Source organism: Puntigrus tetrazona, chromosome 18, assembly GCF_018831695.1.
Source record: "Puntigrus tetrazona isolate hp1 chromosome 18, ASM1883169v1, whole genome shotgun sequence".
Classification (NCBI taxonomy): Eukaryota; Metazoa; Chordata; class Actinopteri; order Cypriniformes; family Cyprinidae; genus Puntigrus; species Puntigrus tetrazona.
In genome coordinates, this window is record NC_056716.1 from 1,736,384 (window position 1) to 1,755,444 (window position 19,061).

A 19,061-nucleotide genomic window follows, 5' to 3' on the forward strand; every position below is an offset into this window, starting at 1 on the left:
CATTGCATCATGTTGCCGTTGACTCAATGTAAACTGGGATTGGTACGAACACTGGCAGTTGGTTGAGGGAAACTAACCTAGGACAAACATTAAAATTTTAACCAGTGACCTGCTTTTCTTTTTTCTTTTTTTGTTCTCATATATCAAGTTCCCAAAAGGCCAAGGAAACAATCCATAAACTTTTTAAAACATTTCTCAGTCACAGTATTCAACTTTCCATATTTGATTCATCATTAATGTTTAGGAATGACCTTTGAATACAGCCTGAATCATATTACGAAATTATGTATAAATACATATTTTTTTATTTATTTTTTTTTTTGCTGTTAAATTTTCATTTACAGTTTATAGTTTGAGAATTGAGATTTTAAAACAATAGCTCACCCAAAAATGACATTTCTGTCATCATTTACATGAACCCTTTATCGTTCCAAGCCTGTTTTTTTTAACGTTAAACACAAAAGAAGATATTTTGAAGAATTCGGAAGAACCAAACTTTTTTTTCTCCCCATTGACTTCCGCGGGGAAATAAATACAATGAAAGTGAAGGGTGACCATCAGCTGTTTGCTTGCCAGCATTCTTCAGAATATCTTCTTTTGAGATCAACGTAAAGGTTTCTTAGTTTCAACGGGTTGGGAACGCACATGAGGGTGAGTAAATGATGACCAAACTTTCATTATTGGGTGAGCTATCCATTCAGTATTCAGCTGCGAGATGGTAGTAAGCTAATCATAGTACTTTCGATACAAGGACGAAAATCAGTCAGTAAAAGCAACACCCTGCTGAATCTTTATCTCACATCTATTTAAAAGGTTTCACATTGCTCTTTTGCACAGATCGTGTTTCAGCACTGCCAGGTCTTTCTCAGTAATGATAGAGGGGAAACCCACATGACAGGCTCATTAATTGCATTTCAACTTTCTACTATTAATAACCTGCCATTAGAGCTTGCAGATGTTGTGCTGTTATTAATGGATCCAAGAACACAGCGATCAGACGTTCCCCTCTAGATAATGCGTGATGGTATGTTACTTAGCATGACCAATGCAGCAAGCAGATGGGACACATCCCCCCTCCCTGGGAAAGGACTGAACTTTGACCCTGGTCTACGCTATCAAGTGTCTAGGCCGCCTGACTGAATAAAGACCCCAGACAAGGTCTTCTTTTGAGTGCCTTGTGCACTATGGAATTGTTCTTTGAGTCATGAATGATATAGTTGTGCTTCAAAATGTTGTTACAAAAAAAAAAAAAAAAAACCTATCTGAAATGCAAAAATAGATGACTGTTTAGAGACACTTATTTTTTTCTTTTAATATTCATTTCTGAGTGTAAATGTGGCCTATTGGTGTATATACTCTACAAATTTTATATATATATATATATATAGAGAGAGAGAGAGAGAGAGAGAGAGAGAGAGAGAGAGAGAGAGAGAGAGGTATTTATTAGGCTTTATTTTTAGGCTTTTCAACTTTTTGTTCATCTATTTTAAAAATGGATTTCCACAAAAATAAAGTGATAAATAAGTGTCTCGGACTGGATGAAATGGCTGCTAAATGCTTTATCAACAGTAATAAATTATAAATAAAATATTAAAATAGAAAGCAGCTATTGTAAATTGTAATTAAAAATATTAGTTTATTTATACATTTTTATTTTAATTATTTTTACATATTACAGAATTTTGTAGCAATGGCAGATGAACCAAAAAAGTACTTGAGTCAAAGAAATGCAACAACAGGTGTCAACTTATGAAACATTTATTTTAATTTCGAAATTACAAGCTTATTTCACCATTTTTCCTCCCTATGTACATTCCTCTGAAATAATACACTGTTGACCAGTTTGACATACCTACGTGTTATCCAAACTAACTTTAAACTCTATATATTACTAGACTAGTAATGTTCACACCGTAAGCAATGGAAAAAGGAGAAAACGAAGATAAAGAGTTCAGTAAATGGCAGGTAGTGCGTCTAGAGCATCCCCCAAACCTCTTTATACTTTACATGTGAAACCCAGTTGTGAACATTTCGCTGTACCCACAATGCCGATCAATCTTGTGTGGTCAACCCAGACCCGTCTCTCACACTGCCACTGTCCCCGAGCAGCGGACTGGTGATGGGTGACATCCGAGACAGCGGGAAACCACGAGTCCAAAGCATTTCCCCATCCCAACCGTTTTACCATCTTGGTATTTGTAATATATAACTAAACCGTACACATAGTGCAAACTAACAAATGAGGAAAGCATACATTCCACATATTATTCCATACGATATCTGCATCTTCCACTCCATATAATAGAGACAAGGAAGAGAAAATGTTCACTTTTATTGTGTGTTAAAGTCTTCTCAACGGGATTAAAAACGGGCCGTCTGCCATTTTGCAGTCTGGCCCGATGCCTTTGAGAGAAAAGCAAAGGTTTGAATTAAAACGCGGTCATTTTCAGTGACGTGTACTGTATAAATAAATAGTATGCGCTTTTGTTTCACCCATCACCAGTGCAACGTGTGAGCAAACCCTGTGTAAGGTGTGTAGAAAGAGATAGATTGGGCGTATCCAAGTGTGCCCCCTCACGCCGACAGAACCCTGAGCCCAGTGTGTGTGTGTGTGTGTGTGTGCATGAAAAGAGAGAGAGTCTGTCTGCTAGGTGTTTTCATGCATACGTCCCTCCGGTGATGAGGAGCTCGTAAGCCGGGTCTCGGCTTCTGCGACACAGCACCACACAAGCGCACAGCATTCCCAGCATCTGGAGGAAAAACAAAGTTGGGTTTCATTTAAAACTCAGTTATTTAACACTATCATTGTTTTTTGTATATTTAATCGAATAAATGCAGCCTTGGTAAGTATACAAGTATGAAAGTTAAAACAACAACCAAAAAAAAACCCCACGAAGTAAAATATCTGTATCTTCAACAGATGATTAAAAAAATGTGGACAAAAAAAGTGCGTGTTAACGTCATATACAACAGCGCTCTACAAAAGAGAGAGGTTAACTACTGGCGCCGGGGAATTTAATCAGTAAATTCAGACAATGAAGGGGAAAAAAAAAAAAGGAAACGGAAGAACATCTGGTGTAATTTATGCAAGTTTGCCAAGAACAACCTAACCTACTGCCCCGGTTCTTGCTTGTTAATTCATGCAGACTGAGTCAGTAACCATGTGTAAGTCCCGGGCATGTGCTGGGTTTGCCAAGACGCTGTCTTATTTGCCTTTACGCCCCAGAGGGTATTTGGAACAGTATGAATGTCAAAGTCTATGATTCAGCAGCTACAGGGCAACAAAAGCACATACTGACGCCGCCCGAGTGCTGTCTGACGGGGACAAAAGAGACTCAGCACAGCCCTGCACTGTTGATTCAGTCTAAACCAAGCTCTTTTTTTTTTGTCAGCCCAACCCAAACAGAAAACAGCTACTTGAAGTACCCCTTATGAAGTTAATATTAACTACGCATTCATATTTTCATGGTTCTTTGATGTTGGTTAAAGCTTCTATGACATGCAAATAAGATAAAAAAGATTTTTTTAAAAATTAAAATGTCGTTCAATAGAATTCCAAGCTAATTAATTACCGATTCATGTTTTAACCATTCAGAGACTCTAGCTTTTCTTTAAGTGGAATATTGAATAATGAATACTGAAACTTCTGTCCACAGAAATACTGTAAATTATGCAAATGTATAAATAAATTAAATGTGGCACACAGAACGCGTACCGCACTGCGTGCCAAAATGAAGCTGGCTGGATTTACTGTAAACCGAGAAGCAGCCAGACACCGAATACACCGATTAATGAGGTGCTCACGTGAACAGTGCCACGTTTCACTCTGACACACAGCGCAGCAGACTTTACACTACACTGCAGCCTTTTTTATAACAGCACTAAGCTATATCACAATTATCACACGGCAATCATTTCATCAACTCACAAACCTCGGGTTTGGGAAACCTTAATTTATGCATTTTCATGACTAATAACACTGAAACTGCACTAGAAATGAACAAAAATCTGAAGAGCTTACCTGAATTGCAGCAAACGTGAGAGCGGCCCAGATAACGTACATCATAATCTCTTTCAGTTTCTTCACAACCAGGGCTTCGCATCCCTAAGAAGATTCAACAGATACATTTGGAGTCACGTGAAGGCTTCTTTGCTTCATCGGCTACGGGCGCACGCATCTCAAGCGTCTCTCACCTCGGGGTAGAGGTCTCCGGGACGGGACAGGGAGCCGGTGCAGTTGTTCACGTTGGGTTTGCAGCAGCTCAGTGGCACACTGTTGTTCCTCGACTCCTTAAACCAGCGCGTGTTCTTCCAGTCCGAGTAGTTGGTGATGCCACAGCAGTGGAGCTTCGAGGACATTATGGTGATTTTACTATTAGGGTCGGGGTAACGATGCAATACCATTCTGTACACCTGACTACCTACCTGTCTCTGCACGTAGTCAATCGCGCGGCTGGGAGCATCCGTGTTGGTGCCGTTGTATTCATCATACACCTTCTGGATGGAATGATTGACCCCGTCTTCCACCTACAAACACAAATTAGCCCCAATTAATTGATATCAAAGGGATTTTTTTCCTTTATAAGGGCAATTTCTTAAAAACCTCATGAAATATACATGTTATATTTTAAGTCAGATTCTTACTTTAAGCAAGACATTCAATTAGCTTTTTTTTAATTAACGTTGTCCTCTTATTTCTTACCCTAACATTCATTTTTTACGTACAAGACACGTTTTTGTAGTCGATACGGCACTATTATACAACAGACCTGTCCAATGCAAGCCAGGCATTACGGTGTTCGACTCACAAAGTGAGAAGAGCTTTCATTTAAGAACAAAAGAGATGCAGGCACTCCTATTTCTATAAATATTGACTTCCTTTGAATGCAGGACTCACCTTTGCTCTGTAAATATAGCCGAGAACCACCACAACCACCTCAGTTACAAACACCAGCATAAGAATGATGACAAACTGCAAAAGACAGGTGCAAGGAAATGAGGTTTCAGCGGATCAAGACGTAAGAACAATGAAAAACTCTCCATTATCATTTCAGCTTGTTTATCATCAATGTTGAAAACAGCTGTGCTGCTTAACATTCTTACGAAAACCGTCATATATTTTCTTCCATTTGAAGTCTTTTGTAACATTTCTTTACTATGGCTTTTGTTTCATTTAATGGTGGATGAAAGCATTGAAGAAAAACACTATAAGGCGGTGCTGGAAACATAACAGTTCGCTAACCGTGGCCAGACCGCAGCGGCTCTCTCGAATGGTGGCACAGCATCCGATCAGGCCAATGATGAACAACAGCGCTCCGACCGCGATAATGACAACGGCTGGGATCAGGGTGTACACGTCCTCAAAGAAATGGTCATAGTCATCATACGTGATGAACACGTAGGCTCCAACATAGCAGAGAATGCCAGCAGCTGCCTATAAAGAGATAAATAAGAGGGTAGGTTACACGAAAGCAGATATGATGCGAGTTCATGCCAAGAGTTAAGGCGACTGAGGATAAGTGTTTAGAACCAAACACAAGTCCACGTGACTTTGACTTTTAAGTCTAAGAATGACTGAAAATCAGCCAAAATTAAAAGGTCAACATACAGTAATGTGGATAATTATCATCTTAAGGAAACCAGACAGGCTCTGGGTCCCCCACAGACCACCGCTTTGCAAAAAAAAGGTTTTTAAAAAAGGTTTTAGTCTTCCCCACTCACATGTGCACCATAAACCCCCTATGAATCGGTTTAGTACAGCTCTCAGGCTCTGACCTGATGAACACAGATTTAATAAAGCAGTCCGATTCCTAAAAAAAGAACAGGATGGTGTCACACTACCTCTGTCAGGTGGAGACTTTAAACTTCATTCAGATTAAAGAGATTAATCAAACAAACACAGACAAGAAAATCCAGCTGATAGGCGGCGTAGTGTTTATACAGGTCTGATAGCTCAGTTTAGGTCTTAAATGTGAAACTTTGCTACTAATGCCCTTAGTTCAGTCAAACGCGAGTGTGTAAACACCATTTGCACATACAGACTAGTGCCTATTCTGGCCAATATTACAGATTTTTTATTTTATTTTACTACTACTGTAATAATTTTTAATTATGCATTCAATATTTTATTTCATACATAATTGTGATGTCTTCATTCACTTGCTATAAAAAAATTGTTTTTCTGAAGTTTCAAATGTGTAAGTGTATAATGGTAAAAAAATAAAAAATAATAAAACTAAACAGTAATGTTATAATGAGTGCCACCAATGCCCTTGTGAATGCTATTTATGAACGGGTCGTTGAATTGTTGACTGATTTCTTTAAAATGTGGATTCATAAAGTTCAAAAAATATAACTTGCATAAAATCCGCTTATTAAATTAAAATGCTTTTATTACTTTTTATTTGTCTGGATACACGCCAAACCTTTTTATTACTCATTACTACTTGAATGCACCGTAAAACAATATTACAGGGCTATTAAAAGGAAATAATCTGTAGAAAATTAAAATGTTTCACATTTGAGTCAATGAGAACTGTGTTTTAAAAAGGCAGTCTTTGTTGTATTGCGTGACGACAGATCAATCTCTATTAGCCTTATCCTTCAAGACTCCTTCCGAATTAATATAGAGTTTCCAAAAAAGGAATTACCTGAGGAGGAATAGGTTTAACATGTCAAACAACACAACAGAACCTGCTCTGGGGCCAAGCAAAACAATGAGGGTGACTCGCCGATCCACGCAGGCATATTTAAAGCTAAAAGACACTAATCTTACGCAGTCGATGTCTATTAGGCATTGCAGAGATCAATCTAGAAGTATATAACACTGCAGGAAATATGTAAACAAACACCGCAATACACAACAACGAGCGGTTTTTCAAATAACGCAATATAAACACAGCAGGCACATTAAACATAGCGAAACACGCACGCATTTAGCAGGTTTTACAAACGCATTGGCGCTTTAAAGGAGTGTGTAACAATGCAGCTGCTCGACACCTGACTGTGTCCATCTGACAACACTGACGCACTCCCAAATTCAGTCCCGAGCACCTCCGACTTACCCAAAATATCAGGTTCAGGAACACCAAAACGGTTTTAGACGACGTGATTCCGCACTGCCCCATCATCAAACGACGGAGGGGGGGAAAAAAGCCGTTTGAGTCGCAAATATTACAAACTGGCTGCGGATTATAAGATGGCTGTCCGTTTCCTGGCTGCCATACCACTGCTGTGTTCCGAGTCCGAGCCGGGAACAGCGCCACGCGGCGGCCAACGGACGAACTCCCACAAAAACCTCGACGGCCACCGATAACTCGACCGCGGCCTTCATGAAGGAAATAACGGAGACACACACATTTGAATACGCTATAATAGGCTTTTATTAGTAGCGCTGGTTTCAGCAAAGCATTACACGTTTCGCACCACTCACATTTTCCTCATAAAATACTATTTTACATAACTATTTTACCATAACTACCATTTTTTTAAAGCTGCAAAACGACACCGTTTTTGTTGCTGTTCACAACAGCGCACTTTTTGTATATAGAAAGTAAAGGGTTACATGCAAGATAGTTACACAATGGGATTTAAGCAAGTCATCTCTTTACTGACACCTGCTGTTACATCACTGAATTGCATAATCACGATCGATCAGATCAATAGCAAGCCTATGCGTACACCCAACACATGGCTGGAGCTCATCGAAGACTGCAGGCAGGCTTTCAAGGTTAACCAGGCCATGAAATAAGCAACAAACGTTCTGATATTAAATGTAGCCTCGAAAAGCAATACAGAAAATATTCACGACAGAGAGATTCAGAGATGTGACTCCGCGGTGATCTATTTTTGAGTTCACAAGCGTATGCAAAAAAACAACTTCCTCTTGTGAAAATTCACTTTTGAGCCTTTATGCTTGGCTGGTGTCTTTCTATTACGTAGGAAGAACAAAAATAATCAGAAATATCGTAATTTACATATTTTCCTTTCCACACCTGTTTCATAGATTAAGAGAAAAAAATAAATAAATATATATATATAATATAATTTTGTCTCACATTTTATGTTGTGCCACAGTTTGGAACCAAACAAATAAATCCACAATCACTAAAAAAAGAAATTAAAAGAAAAGTAACAATAAAAGAAAACATTAACAAATTGCTAGTCAATTTCACCAATAATTACAAAGCAACAGCAAGTAATACATTGAGTGAAGCAAAATTGTAAGAAGAAAGACTGAAATTATATTTTCTTATAAAACATGCTCTAAAAGTCTTTGAAAAATCACTTCTACGGTGATAAATCATAAAAGGTCAGAAAATAATCAAGCTTAAAAATAATAGACTAAATGAATTTTTTCTTGTTAATTTAAAACGGTGTGAATGTATCATAGCCTATGTAAAACTAAATTTTAATCGCTAATATAATAAAGCTAAAGTTGTTTCCTAATTGAATAAACTGGTATAATGTAGAGTTTTGTCTGTATATGGTTCTCAATTTAAATAAAATAGATACAAGATTTGATTTCCTTCACAATGGTAAAAGGCTAGAAAAAAAACAACTGATTTGTACTTGTTTTTAGTAGTTTATAATTATACCTATGCCTACAATATGCAAATTAGCCTATACTATAATCATTTTAAATGATTTGCCTTGACATTTTTCATGCGCTCAAATAACGATTTTAATACTATTCCTATAAAAAAGTACATTCACAGCAAAAACTTAAGTTATAAGTTCTGCGTTATTTAAGCTCTGCCTGAAGTAACCAAACATGCAAATGTAATATTTACACGCATGTATGTTCATCACTGAGTTTTAGCAAAGCTGAAATCAGCATGAGTGCCGAACAGTTTATCCCAGTGGCTAAAATGGGGCGCAAAGTTAGTATTAGGTTTCTGGTGGTGCACATCGTGCTTGCTCGGACCTCCATAAACACCAAATGGGATCAAACGAGACGTGGACCAAGGGAAATCATATCCGCAGTGGTCTTCTATCGACACATAGACGTGGACCACCATGAACATCCAGGTGGTGAGCAGATGACACCTGAACATAATGGGGTTGAGCGTGGTCCAGAAGCCCACCGTCACCAACTCCCATCCACCAAGGCACTGTGTGGCCAGAGCAAACGGGGCCGAATAATTATGGTGGATAGCATGGAAAGTCACATACAGCCAGCGGATCTTATGATGCAAAAAGTGCCAGATAAAATACTGCAAGTCAAAAAGAAGAAGGTTTCCGGTCACCCCACCTGCAAGCTCCAGCAATGTAGGTGCTTGTTCAGGAAGGGGAACAGGAGGTCTCCACATCCACTGAGCTACTGCTGCAGGAAACACCAGAAGGATGTGATTATAAAGAGTCACTCCGCTGCAGTGAAGGAGCATTGCAGTTGTGGGCATCTTGCCGGGCTGGATCTTGTACCGGTTAATAGCCGGCCACTTCTTTCCCATGATGTCGCAGACTAGGTAGGGTAGGCAAAGAACAAAATAGGACGCTACGGTCAGAATCACAGGAAAGAGAGGAGACCGAAGAGTCTCAGAGTGGTTCAGTCGAAAGTAGTCCCACAAAGGCTGCAAAACTGAGTCTTTTGACTGGAAGGTCTTCCAAATTGCCTCAAACGCCTGACCTAGTGTCATTTTCGGTAACTGAGCGGCTATATCTTGTTTTAAAAGCAGCAAATACAACTTAAAATAATTTGGCTTTGTAAATGATCCCCTGTCCTTGATGTTCCATGTGGCTCAGGTAGCCTGCCTGGTATCTAATGGCTTTGTACTGAAATATTTATAGCTTTATTTTGACTCTTAATTATTTAGGCGTCTGAGGGGTGTATGTACACATTACTTTTACAATGCAATGCATATATTTATTTGCATTCTAGAAATAAAAGCTGTGTTTGAGACAGTCGGGATGTGCATTTATTTCTTGTCCGGACATGCCCTGTTGTCTTTTCACTCCGTGACGCAAGAGGGCGTCGAAGGCGTCTGAGTCAAACGACGGAAAAAAAATCAGCGAATAGAATGGTGATTAGCATAGCTTGCGTTTAGCGGGCGTGGCTTTGGCCCATACGCTGTCTCTAATTGGTCAGGTATGATATGCAATTCTTTAATGTGTATTTAGAAATCAATGAATATTAAAATGTCTCACTGATAATATTCCGAAGTAAATTATTTAATTATGAGGCCAGGCAGGTGTAGCAATCGTGCCGTCTCTACACTGATGATGATGCTATTACAGGAAAAAGTGCCGCTTTCTTCATCAGAGAGCTGCAGGCGGAACGAAAGAGAGAGAATAGTACAGTTCACAAAGAAAAAGAAAGAAATGTGGACGGTCACGCATCAGACCCACACAGCAGCATTCGAGTGACAGCAGCCAGTCTGGTACAGAGGAGCATCCGCCCACATTCGGCCACAAAACTGATCCTGTAAAGCAAAAGAGAGCCAGACGTTCCTGTCGTTACTTCCTGTATCGATTTCGTGCAGTGTAAGACCGCTTTGGCATCCACAGGACCAGCCTCATAGCCCCAGAAAGAAACGCACCTTTTCCAGAACGATACCGAGGTATAGCGCTAATGGTGTCACGTGGTGCATGTTACTTTCCTCCGCGCTGGTCAGGTTGGACCAATTACAGGCCTTCACGATTACATCGTAAAGCTTTTTAAAAAGCCATTTAGTGCTGGTAGCTTGAGCAGATTTTCACTTTTCGTTTTGACATATCAGGTATTAGTTAATAGATTAAAACGATTACACTTTTCAGTGTAGAAATGTCTCCAAAAATACATGAATCGTTTTAATATTTGAACGCGGATGAAGGAAGAATTCGACTTTGTGAGCCAGCAAAGCGCCCCCTGGAGGAAGTACGTGTCGCATTTCATAACATACCTAACGTATGCCACCAAATCTTAGAATATCGCATGTTTATGCTAACATAAACGTAAACGTACTGAGACAGAGCGACATCTATAAGTACTGAGGCACTGGAGAGTTTACAGTGACTACAAGGTGTGCTATCCGATCTAATGGAGTCAGAAAGTGCGGATGTGGTGCAGGTTAGTGGCGAACGTCTGTTCATCCACCACAAATATTTCCACCAGCAATTTTGATCAGAGTTTTAATTCAGAACAACATTGTCAGTTCCAGTCCACCTAAACGCCAACATAAGTAAACCAAACCAACATAGTAACGTATTTAAAACAGCCAAACTTTAGGTTTAACTGTACTTCCTGATCGCACTGCGCGTGCTACAAATGTTCGATTCGCCAATGAATTAGGAATCGAATCTTTATAGTGAATCAGTTGGATGTGGTTAATTTAAGATGATTTTATTATTAAAGCATGAATTAAAAAAACCTGTTGAACGTGTTAGTGTGTATCTAATGTAAAGTGAGCGATAAGAGAAATTAACTTTGGCTTATTGAAATTGTGAATCGACTGATCTTGTTTCGAAATCATTTGAGCTCGAAACATCAAGGGCTGGCGGCACCTGCTGTTCAAAACTGTAATATCATTACATTAATTCATAAACGTGAAATCCTATGTTTAATCTGTAATCAATTGAATTATATATGAAGAGTTCAAATGCAAATGCCGTTTGAAATGTTATTTTAATGTGAGCATTTTTATCAGGCTTCATGTTTAGGTTCAGTAATTTTATTCTAATGACAATCTGTAGTTCCTTTTCTATGCAATTAAAGTGAACAAATGGTAAAAGCCTGAAAGAATGCCTAGGCTTTGCATCTGAACTCTTCACACACACACACACACACACACACACACACACACATATATATATATATATATATATATATATATATATATATATATATATATATATATGTATGTATATATAGAGAGAGAGAGAACCACTGATCAAATCAGCAATTTGTGCTGCATACCAAATGCACCTTTAAAGTGTTTTAAAAGCTATCAAATCTGTATTGTGAAAGTTCACTGAAACAAACCTAAAAGATGGACTTTTAGTCAGTAGCAGTAAATGCTGGTTGTGAGTGTGTTCAATGTTCACTTTCAGATGTAGCATATTTACAGGGAAACCCATGGTATTTTAAGGTACGATATGACACTAATCATGTTAATCAGGTTTTAAGCTGATATTCTGATATTTTCAGCTGAATATTATGCAAGTGGCTCTATACGCAAATAAGCTAATGTTTTATAGTTAAATAATTGAAACATTGTGGCAAAAAAACTAACATTCATAGTTAGGATTTAAATACAAAATACATTTTTGGTGCTTTAAAAAACACTGTTCATGTGAGTTTGTTGTCATATAACAGATGTTTTCATGCTGTTGGATTTATTTCACAGTCATTGGGTGCTGAGGATGAACCGGCCTCTACATCCGTGTCAGCTGACGTTGAAAATGACAGCTCAAGCCAAAATACCGAGATTAGCAGTAAGGACACTTCGCAGAAGTCCGGTCAGGTGCAGCAACTGTGTCGCTTCTACTCTCAGGGCAGGCGATGCTATTATGGGAAAAGGTGCCGATTTCTTCATCAAAGAGCTGCGAGTGCACACAATGATGAAGAGAACGGTACGACTCTCAAAGAGAAAGAAGGAAGTACGGATGGTCACCCATTAGACCCACGGCAGCAAAGGAGTGAAAACGGACAGTCTGGTATAGAGGTTCTGCCCCCGTCCAGCCACAGAACTGCTCCTGTAAAGCAAGAGAGAATCAGACGACCCTGCCGCTACTTCCTGTCTGGGTTTTGTGCAATGGAGGACCGTTGTCGCTTCTTGCATCCACAGCAATTTCCACCCGTGGAGGACCAGCCTCACGGCCCTAAAGAGAGGAGCAGCTTCAGGCCTTCTGCTCCGGCCACACGTCCAGCTAAAAGTCAAGAGCAGGTCAAACTGGCTGATCTCACTGACGAGGTTTGCAAGCAGCTGAGAGCCACTGAGATCGCTCAGCTCACGAAGAGATTTCCCAAAGACAAACTCATCGTGCAGGAGCGAGAAGACGGACAGCTGATCTACTATAGAGTGACGGTTCAAGCCACAGACCCTGACTGGGTAAACACTTATTGCATGGACCAGGGGTGTCCAAACCTGTTACTTGCAGAGTTTCTCTCAAACCAGCAAATCAAGGTCTTCAGAAGGTCTTCTTGCTAGAAACTTTCAGGTGAATGTGTTGGAGAGTCTACAAGACAGTGGCCCTCCAGGATTGGACACCCCTGGTATAGACTACAGAGTGGATTGAAGTACAGAGCAGCAACCAAAGACCAACTATATGCTAAATAGTGGTGTTCTTGAAAGTATTAATAGGAACTAGTGAGGACAATCCTTTGCCAATCCATAAATCCTGTAGCATACAGCTGATTGAACAAAATGGAACGAATCATGAATAATTTACTCAATACACAATTCTGAGTGGACCTGAAAGTAGATATGTACTGTAATCATTTGTAAAGATTTTCAGTTATTAGTGCTTAGGTTTTATTGATGACTACAAAAGTAACTTTAAAGTAACAATACACTTTTTTTGGCAGTAGGCTCATTCTCCAATTAATAAGTTTTACAGTTTTTGAATCCTTTCAGCCAGTCTACGGATCTGGCGATAGCACTTTTAGCATCTATGCTAAGCTATGCTAAAAGCGCTGTCGTCCGACCCAGAGATCGGCTGAATAGATTCATAAACTGTAAAACTCAGCTTATTAACTTGTTTGAGAATTAGCCTATTTCCAAAAAAGTGGAGTCTTCTTTTAAAACATTTGTTTTAAATGGTAATAATATTTTAATGAATTAAATTGATCAAATTGAATTATTTAAAATTTTTGCTGACATGCTGGAAACAGTTGTTATTATATGCTAAATTTACTAATGAAGTTTGATCAACTTGATTAAGTCGCTGTTACTTTGACCTTTGTACCATTTATGTACTATATGCAAAAGAGTTTCTCGTGCATTTTCATAATTAGCAGTTGCAAGCATGTTACTACATATCAAGTATATAGATGCACAGATGACTTATAGTTGTATGTACAGATACAATTTAATGCGAAGCACATCTAATGAAAAGTTTTGACAATAATTACAGTATTTTCCGTTTTGCAGCCATTTGATCTTAATGAAGTGGACATCATGGTCAGCTTTCCTGAGCGTTACCCTCAAGAGGTGTGTATGTTTGAAATGTTACTGAATTTTGATTTTAAAACATGCTATGTTAAAACATGCTAACGTATCATAGGTTTTCACCGTGGATATCCCTGAAGACCAGGACTTACCATCAGTCATGGGAAGGTGAGAAGAACTGTTGCTGATTAGATACATGTAGATGTGAGTGTATTTATTTTATCTTACGTGAACGTAGACATGTTCAGAAGGCCTCAGAAGAATGGCTGAAGGCTAAACATGCTACTAATCAGCTGATGGGAAGAGTCGAGCTGCTCTTCAGGCCGTATTTGCGCTGGCTGGACCGTAGTATGGAGAAACTCTTCACTGAGGGAGCCAGGCAGGTGAGAATATAAAACAGCCAATCAGATTGGAGCTTTTCTAATCAGATTTGTGTATGCATCAGATGGTCAGTAAATGGACTAGTATCAGTTACTCTCGAATCTCTTTTCTCAGTTAAAGAAAGATGTTGACCTAGAGAGGGCTGGAATACAGTTCGTGCCCTATGAGCAAATTAAGGTCACCGTTTTTAAGAACGCATCCAAGAAATCGGACACTCCTGAGCGCATAGTGTCATTCACCGTGGCTTCAGGAGAGGAGGGGGAGGAAGAAGAGCAAGATGAAGCTGGAGTAGAGAACGAGGAGGAAGAGGACGAGACTGCTTTCAGTAGTGATGGAGAGGAAGGCAGCCAGAAGGTGGAGAACATAAAAACAAGAGAGCGACGTAAAGGAACTGAAGTCAAACTGCTGGGTCTGAAACTGGGGGAACAAATAGCTACTGTGGCAGCTAAACAGATCTCGGTGTCCCTGAAGTGCAACAGGTGAATTGAGTAAACTAAAACTAAACATTTCATTATGATTATTCATCGCAGAATCCACCTGGTTTTAAAAAGCTTAAGCAGTGAAAGAAGAAGAGCACATAACTGCAGTGTGAGCGTATAATAAACAGAACGTTATTGCCTTTTTGGGATGTAACGTCTAATATGGTTATCATCATAGTCATTTTTATTATTGTTTAAAAAAACCTTTACCTTTTTTATTGCACCTTTAATCTGTAGAGAAAACTTTCATAAAGTGCCACTTCTGCAGACTACATACACTGACCTACTGAGTAGTACATTTTCATGTCACCAAAATATACTTTTAAATACATAAAATATGAAACACGACTGAGTCACCCGAGCTTGATGTCAAATATACCAGAGCCAGTTATTTCTTTAGAGAGTTATTTCTTCATGCAAGAGTGCAGTTTAAACATGTGCCCCTCCTTGTAGGTGTAAAGTTGATTCTGACCTGACCCTGTCGGGGCGTCTGACCTGTACTGCTCAGTGTGAGAAATGTCAAGCAGGGATCAGGGCTGCCTTCAGACCCAGTATGCTGCACCACTACAGTGATGTTTTGGGCTACCTGGACCTTAACGCAGTCGTACCTGTTGATCTGGTACTGAAGGACTCTGTGTTCAGTGTGGGTTGCCTTAACTGCAACAAGGAGGACACAATTCAGGTCTGATGAAGATTTACTGGAGATGACACCATGTACTTATATTATACATATACATAAAAGCAGCAAGTAGTGTGAACGAATTTGCATGTTCATTCAGAACCAACACAAAAAGACCAACAATTGGGCGAGCAATGTGTTAATATTTAATATTTTAACATCAACATGAAACGGCTTGGAAATCGTTTTAAAAACGACTCGTTTCAATGATTCAGAATCGACTCTTTCTTTTGAAAGACAATAACTTTATACACAGCGCACTTTCAGATTTAAAACTTTGCAGGATGTTTTCATTCACTTAGAGCTGTGTTTCACACTGCATGAATGGTCATATTTTTTAAAATCCATAATAGGGGCACTTTACTCAGCCCTACAATTTGACATGAGTTAAAACGCATCGCATTATTGTTTTTGGAGGATTTAAAAAAAAAAGAAAAAGCACGTGATAATACTTTCAATTGTTCTCTCACTCTTTCTCTAGAACCTGACTTATGGGCAAAACTGGGAGCAAAACTGCCAACACTGTCATACCAAACTCAGCATTTCTGTGGAGGCGACACGTTTCCAGTTCATTCGGCCAGAGCCCAGAAATCAGACAGGTCTGAACCCTGTCCTATATCCTCACTGATTCTGTCCAGTTCTTGTTTCTTGTGCGCTGATGTCCTGGGGCAAGTCTCGCTGGGAGGGATTATTTACCGCCGGCACCGGGTTTTAAGTCTGGTCAGATGAGGACAGGAGACCCCCTGGTACAGCAAAGTTGCTGCTATTATTACATTAGTATAGTCAGCAAAAGTCTGTGTGGGTAGTTTTGCCCCGCTATACTGTGAAAAGCCTCTTATTTAGCTTAAAATGGAAGTCCTGACTCTCTGTGTTCATTAAAAGTCCTGAGGTATTGCCACAGTTATCAGGCATGTTCTGAAGGAGATTCCCGATCCTCTCTGTAAAGTGCATTGAGCGTGAAAAGCGGCATATAAATGTAACAAATTGTTGTTATTTACTGAATTTACAGGTGCAGCTGCCCAATACCCTCGACGCTACAGAGACCCTGCGGTCCAGCAAGGGAAATCTCTACCCGATAAAGGAGCTTGCAGGCATTTCAAACAAAGTCACCGATGGCTAAGGTAACTACCAGGAACATTTTTCTGGGTCTGGAAGAGGTTTATTTTGCAGCAGAAAGCTTTGTGTACCGCCACGTCCTCTCGTTTGACCTATAAAGTGCCCTTGGCTCATATTTAGGGCAGCCGTCTTGAATGAATTTGTCTCTTCTGCTAGATTTCCATGCTGTGGTCGGGCATACCCATGTGACGTGTGCCATGATGAAGATCAGGACCATCCGATGGAGCTGGCCACCAGAATGATCTGCGGTTATTGTGCCAAAGAGCAGGTCAGCAGGAGAAAAGCCGTCCGGCTGACTGGATGAGGATTATTTTCACCTTAAACCCCCTTAACCCAGATATTGCATTGAAATTAGAGACAAATTAGACAGGGTTTTTTTTTTGCTTGTTTAAACCAGTGGTTTTTGGAAACATTACAACACCGCAAAAAGGATTTGACCCAAATTTTGCCAAGACAAACAAGCACGCAAGACGTTTGTTCCCAGTCTGGGTTTTGTCTGGTTATGCTTTAGTATCCAGATTTTCCACAGCACCAAACTAATTTACTTTTCTTAAAGCACATACTCTCTAAAAGATTTAGAATTCAAATATTTTAACTGAATAGAATATGAAAACATTTAGAATTCTAAATGTGTTTATATTGGAAAGGTTTTAGGAAATAATCATTTTGATTTATAAACATTTTGGGGATTTCATGATTTTTCACAACTTTTATCTGAACTCACAGACTGGGTCTAGACTCCCCAGTTGACTGGTTTCTAATATACTTATCATTTTTGACTTTTTCCTTTTTTGCTTCTAGTCGTACAACAATGGCAAACCTTGCATTAGTTGTGGAGGTATGATGACAAGAGCAGCCTTCACAAGCCACTGGGAGGGCGGACAGGGCTGTAGAAACAAGGTTAAGATGAGCAGGTATGTGCCGATGTCCCTGTAGTTTATAAACCCTGTGGCAGTGTGAAATATAGTGTAGTATAACATGTATCTACTGTCACATATGTTGCAATATCATACATTTCATTTGAATAGTTTATGTACACTCTTACAGTTAACAATAAACTAACAGCCTAGAATATGGCTGTTGTTTTTTTTGCACCAGCACGTTGTAAACTATATTGCCTGATTATCTTATTTTTCTTTATAGGAACGACCGTCAGAAATATGCCAATACATGTAAAACGGTGGCAAACAAAAAGAATAAAGAAAAAAGTAATTAATGATACCAGAAGATCTTCTTTTCAGCAAATCAGGTGGTACAAGGCCAGGTACCTAATCATGTTTAAGTCATCAAATCACATTTTTAGCATTTTCATTTCAAATGATTTTACAAAAAAGAACTGTTGCAGTGTACAATGAATTGGTGATAAAATACATCCGAAAGATATATATATATATTCAGCATAACATGTAAACTGCTACCACTTTTTGTACATCTCCTCTTTTTTTTTTTGCTTGTAGGAAAACAAACATATTGTATATGCATAAATTCATTAAATCTTTGGTTTTAGATTGCTTAAAAATACCTGAAATGATGCAAGGCAAGAGTCATTATGCTAAAGGTTACAATCATTATGATGTGAGATTTTATTATTATTTTCAGTTCATCACTAAACATCTGTCTCTTAATTTTTTTTTTTTTTTTCAAAATACAACCAAATCAAATTATGGATACTTGTATATCCACAATGTAGTAGTGCAATAAGCAAAATATGGAATGCAAAATATTTCTGTGCATTTTCTATAATTGCAATTAAAATAAAATTATTAAAAAAGATGTTTTGTTGTTGTTGTTGTTGTTGTTGTTATGGAATGAGGTATGCAAAATATTTAATTAAACACTACATACAGTTTTGGTCATAAGTTTACACACCCCTGAATCTGAAAATCTTTTATAATTACCAAAAAAAACAAAACCTTTTCCTGTATATAATGATGTTAAAAACTGGTGCTGTTTAAAAAATGTAAGACAAGTTACTGTCATGAATAGGCATACATTGATTCTGTCGCACATCTAGACAGTAGGGTTTCAGAGCATAAGCACTGTTGTAATCTGTTATTATTTTGTCTTATGGGTACTAGAAGGTCCTTGCATGTTATTGGTAATAGCACAACTTACATTTGATCTATTGTTTAAAGCTAAATAAGTTTTTTGGTTAGTTGGTAATACCAAACAGGAGAATTGGCAGAAACTGTTATAATTTTATTGTCTACATAATAGGTCTTTTCTATGTTTTATGTAATATTACATTTAAATGTCTAAGTAAAGTTAAGTTTTTAATGTATTATATCTGACTGTACCAGCTGTAGGTTCAGAAAATTT

General features: G+C 38.7%; 3 protein-coding genes across 3 annotated transcripts; 1 reads left to right on the forward strand and 2 right to left on the reverse strand.

Moving 5' to 3' along the window:
- Window positions 1–1,742: 1,742 nt before the first annotated feature.
- tspan3a (tetraspanin 3a) lies at window positions 1,743–7,251 on the reverse strand. Its single transcript, XM_043265087.1, has 7 exons — window positions 7,065–7,251; window positions 5,243–5,434; window positions 4,898–4,972; window positions 4,426–4,527; window positions 4,195–4,347; window positions 4,022–4,105; window positions 1,743–2,750 (listed from the first exon to the last, which is right to left on the reverse strand). Exons 1-7 carry the CDS (start codon window positions 7,128–7,130, stop codon window positions 2,658–2,660), a joined length of 765 nt encoding a protein of 254 aa, XP_043121022.1. The 5' UTR covers window positions 7,131–7,251; the 3' UTR covers window positions 1,743–2,657.
- Window positions 7,252–7,374: 123 nt separating this feature from the next.
- ch25hl1.2 (cholesterol 25-hydroxylase like 1, tandem duplicate 2) lies at window positions 7,375–10,625 on the reverse strand. Its single transcript, XM_043264207.1, has one exon. The coding sequence runs from the start codon at window positions 9,636–9,638 to the stop codon at window positions 8,808–8,810; it is 831 nt and encodes a 276-aa protein (XP_043120142.1). The 5' UTR covers window positions 9,639–10,625; the 3' UTR covers window positions 7,375–8,807.
- Window positions 10,626–10,891: 266 nt separating this feature from the next.
- On the forward strand, window positions 10,892–18,515 carry si:dkey-24l11.2 (uncharacterized protein LOC100034462 homolog). The gene is made up of 12 exons (XM_043216757.1): window positions 10,892–11,047; window positions 12,324–13,028; window positions 14,070–14,129; window positions 14,203–14,255; window positions 14,326–14,470; window positions 14,583–14,947; window positions 15,401–15,629; window positions 16,108–16,225; window positions 16,636–16,747; window positions 16,899–17,010; window positions 17,544–17,656; window positions 17,886–18,515. The coding sequence occupies exons 1-12, from the start codon at window positions 11,018–11,020 to the stop codon at window positions 17,956–17,958; spliced, it is 2,115 nt and encodes a 704-aa protein (XP_043072692.1). The 5' UTR covers window positions 10,892–11,017; the 3' UTR covers window positions 17,959–18,515.
- Window positions 18,516–19,061: the final 546 nt, after the last annotated feature.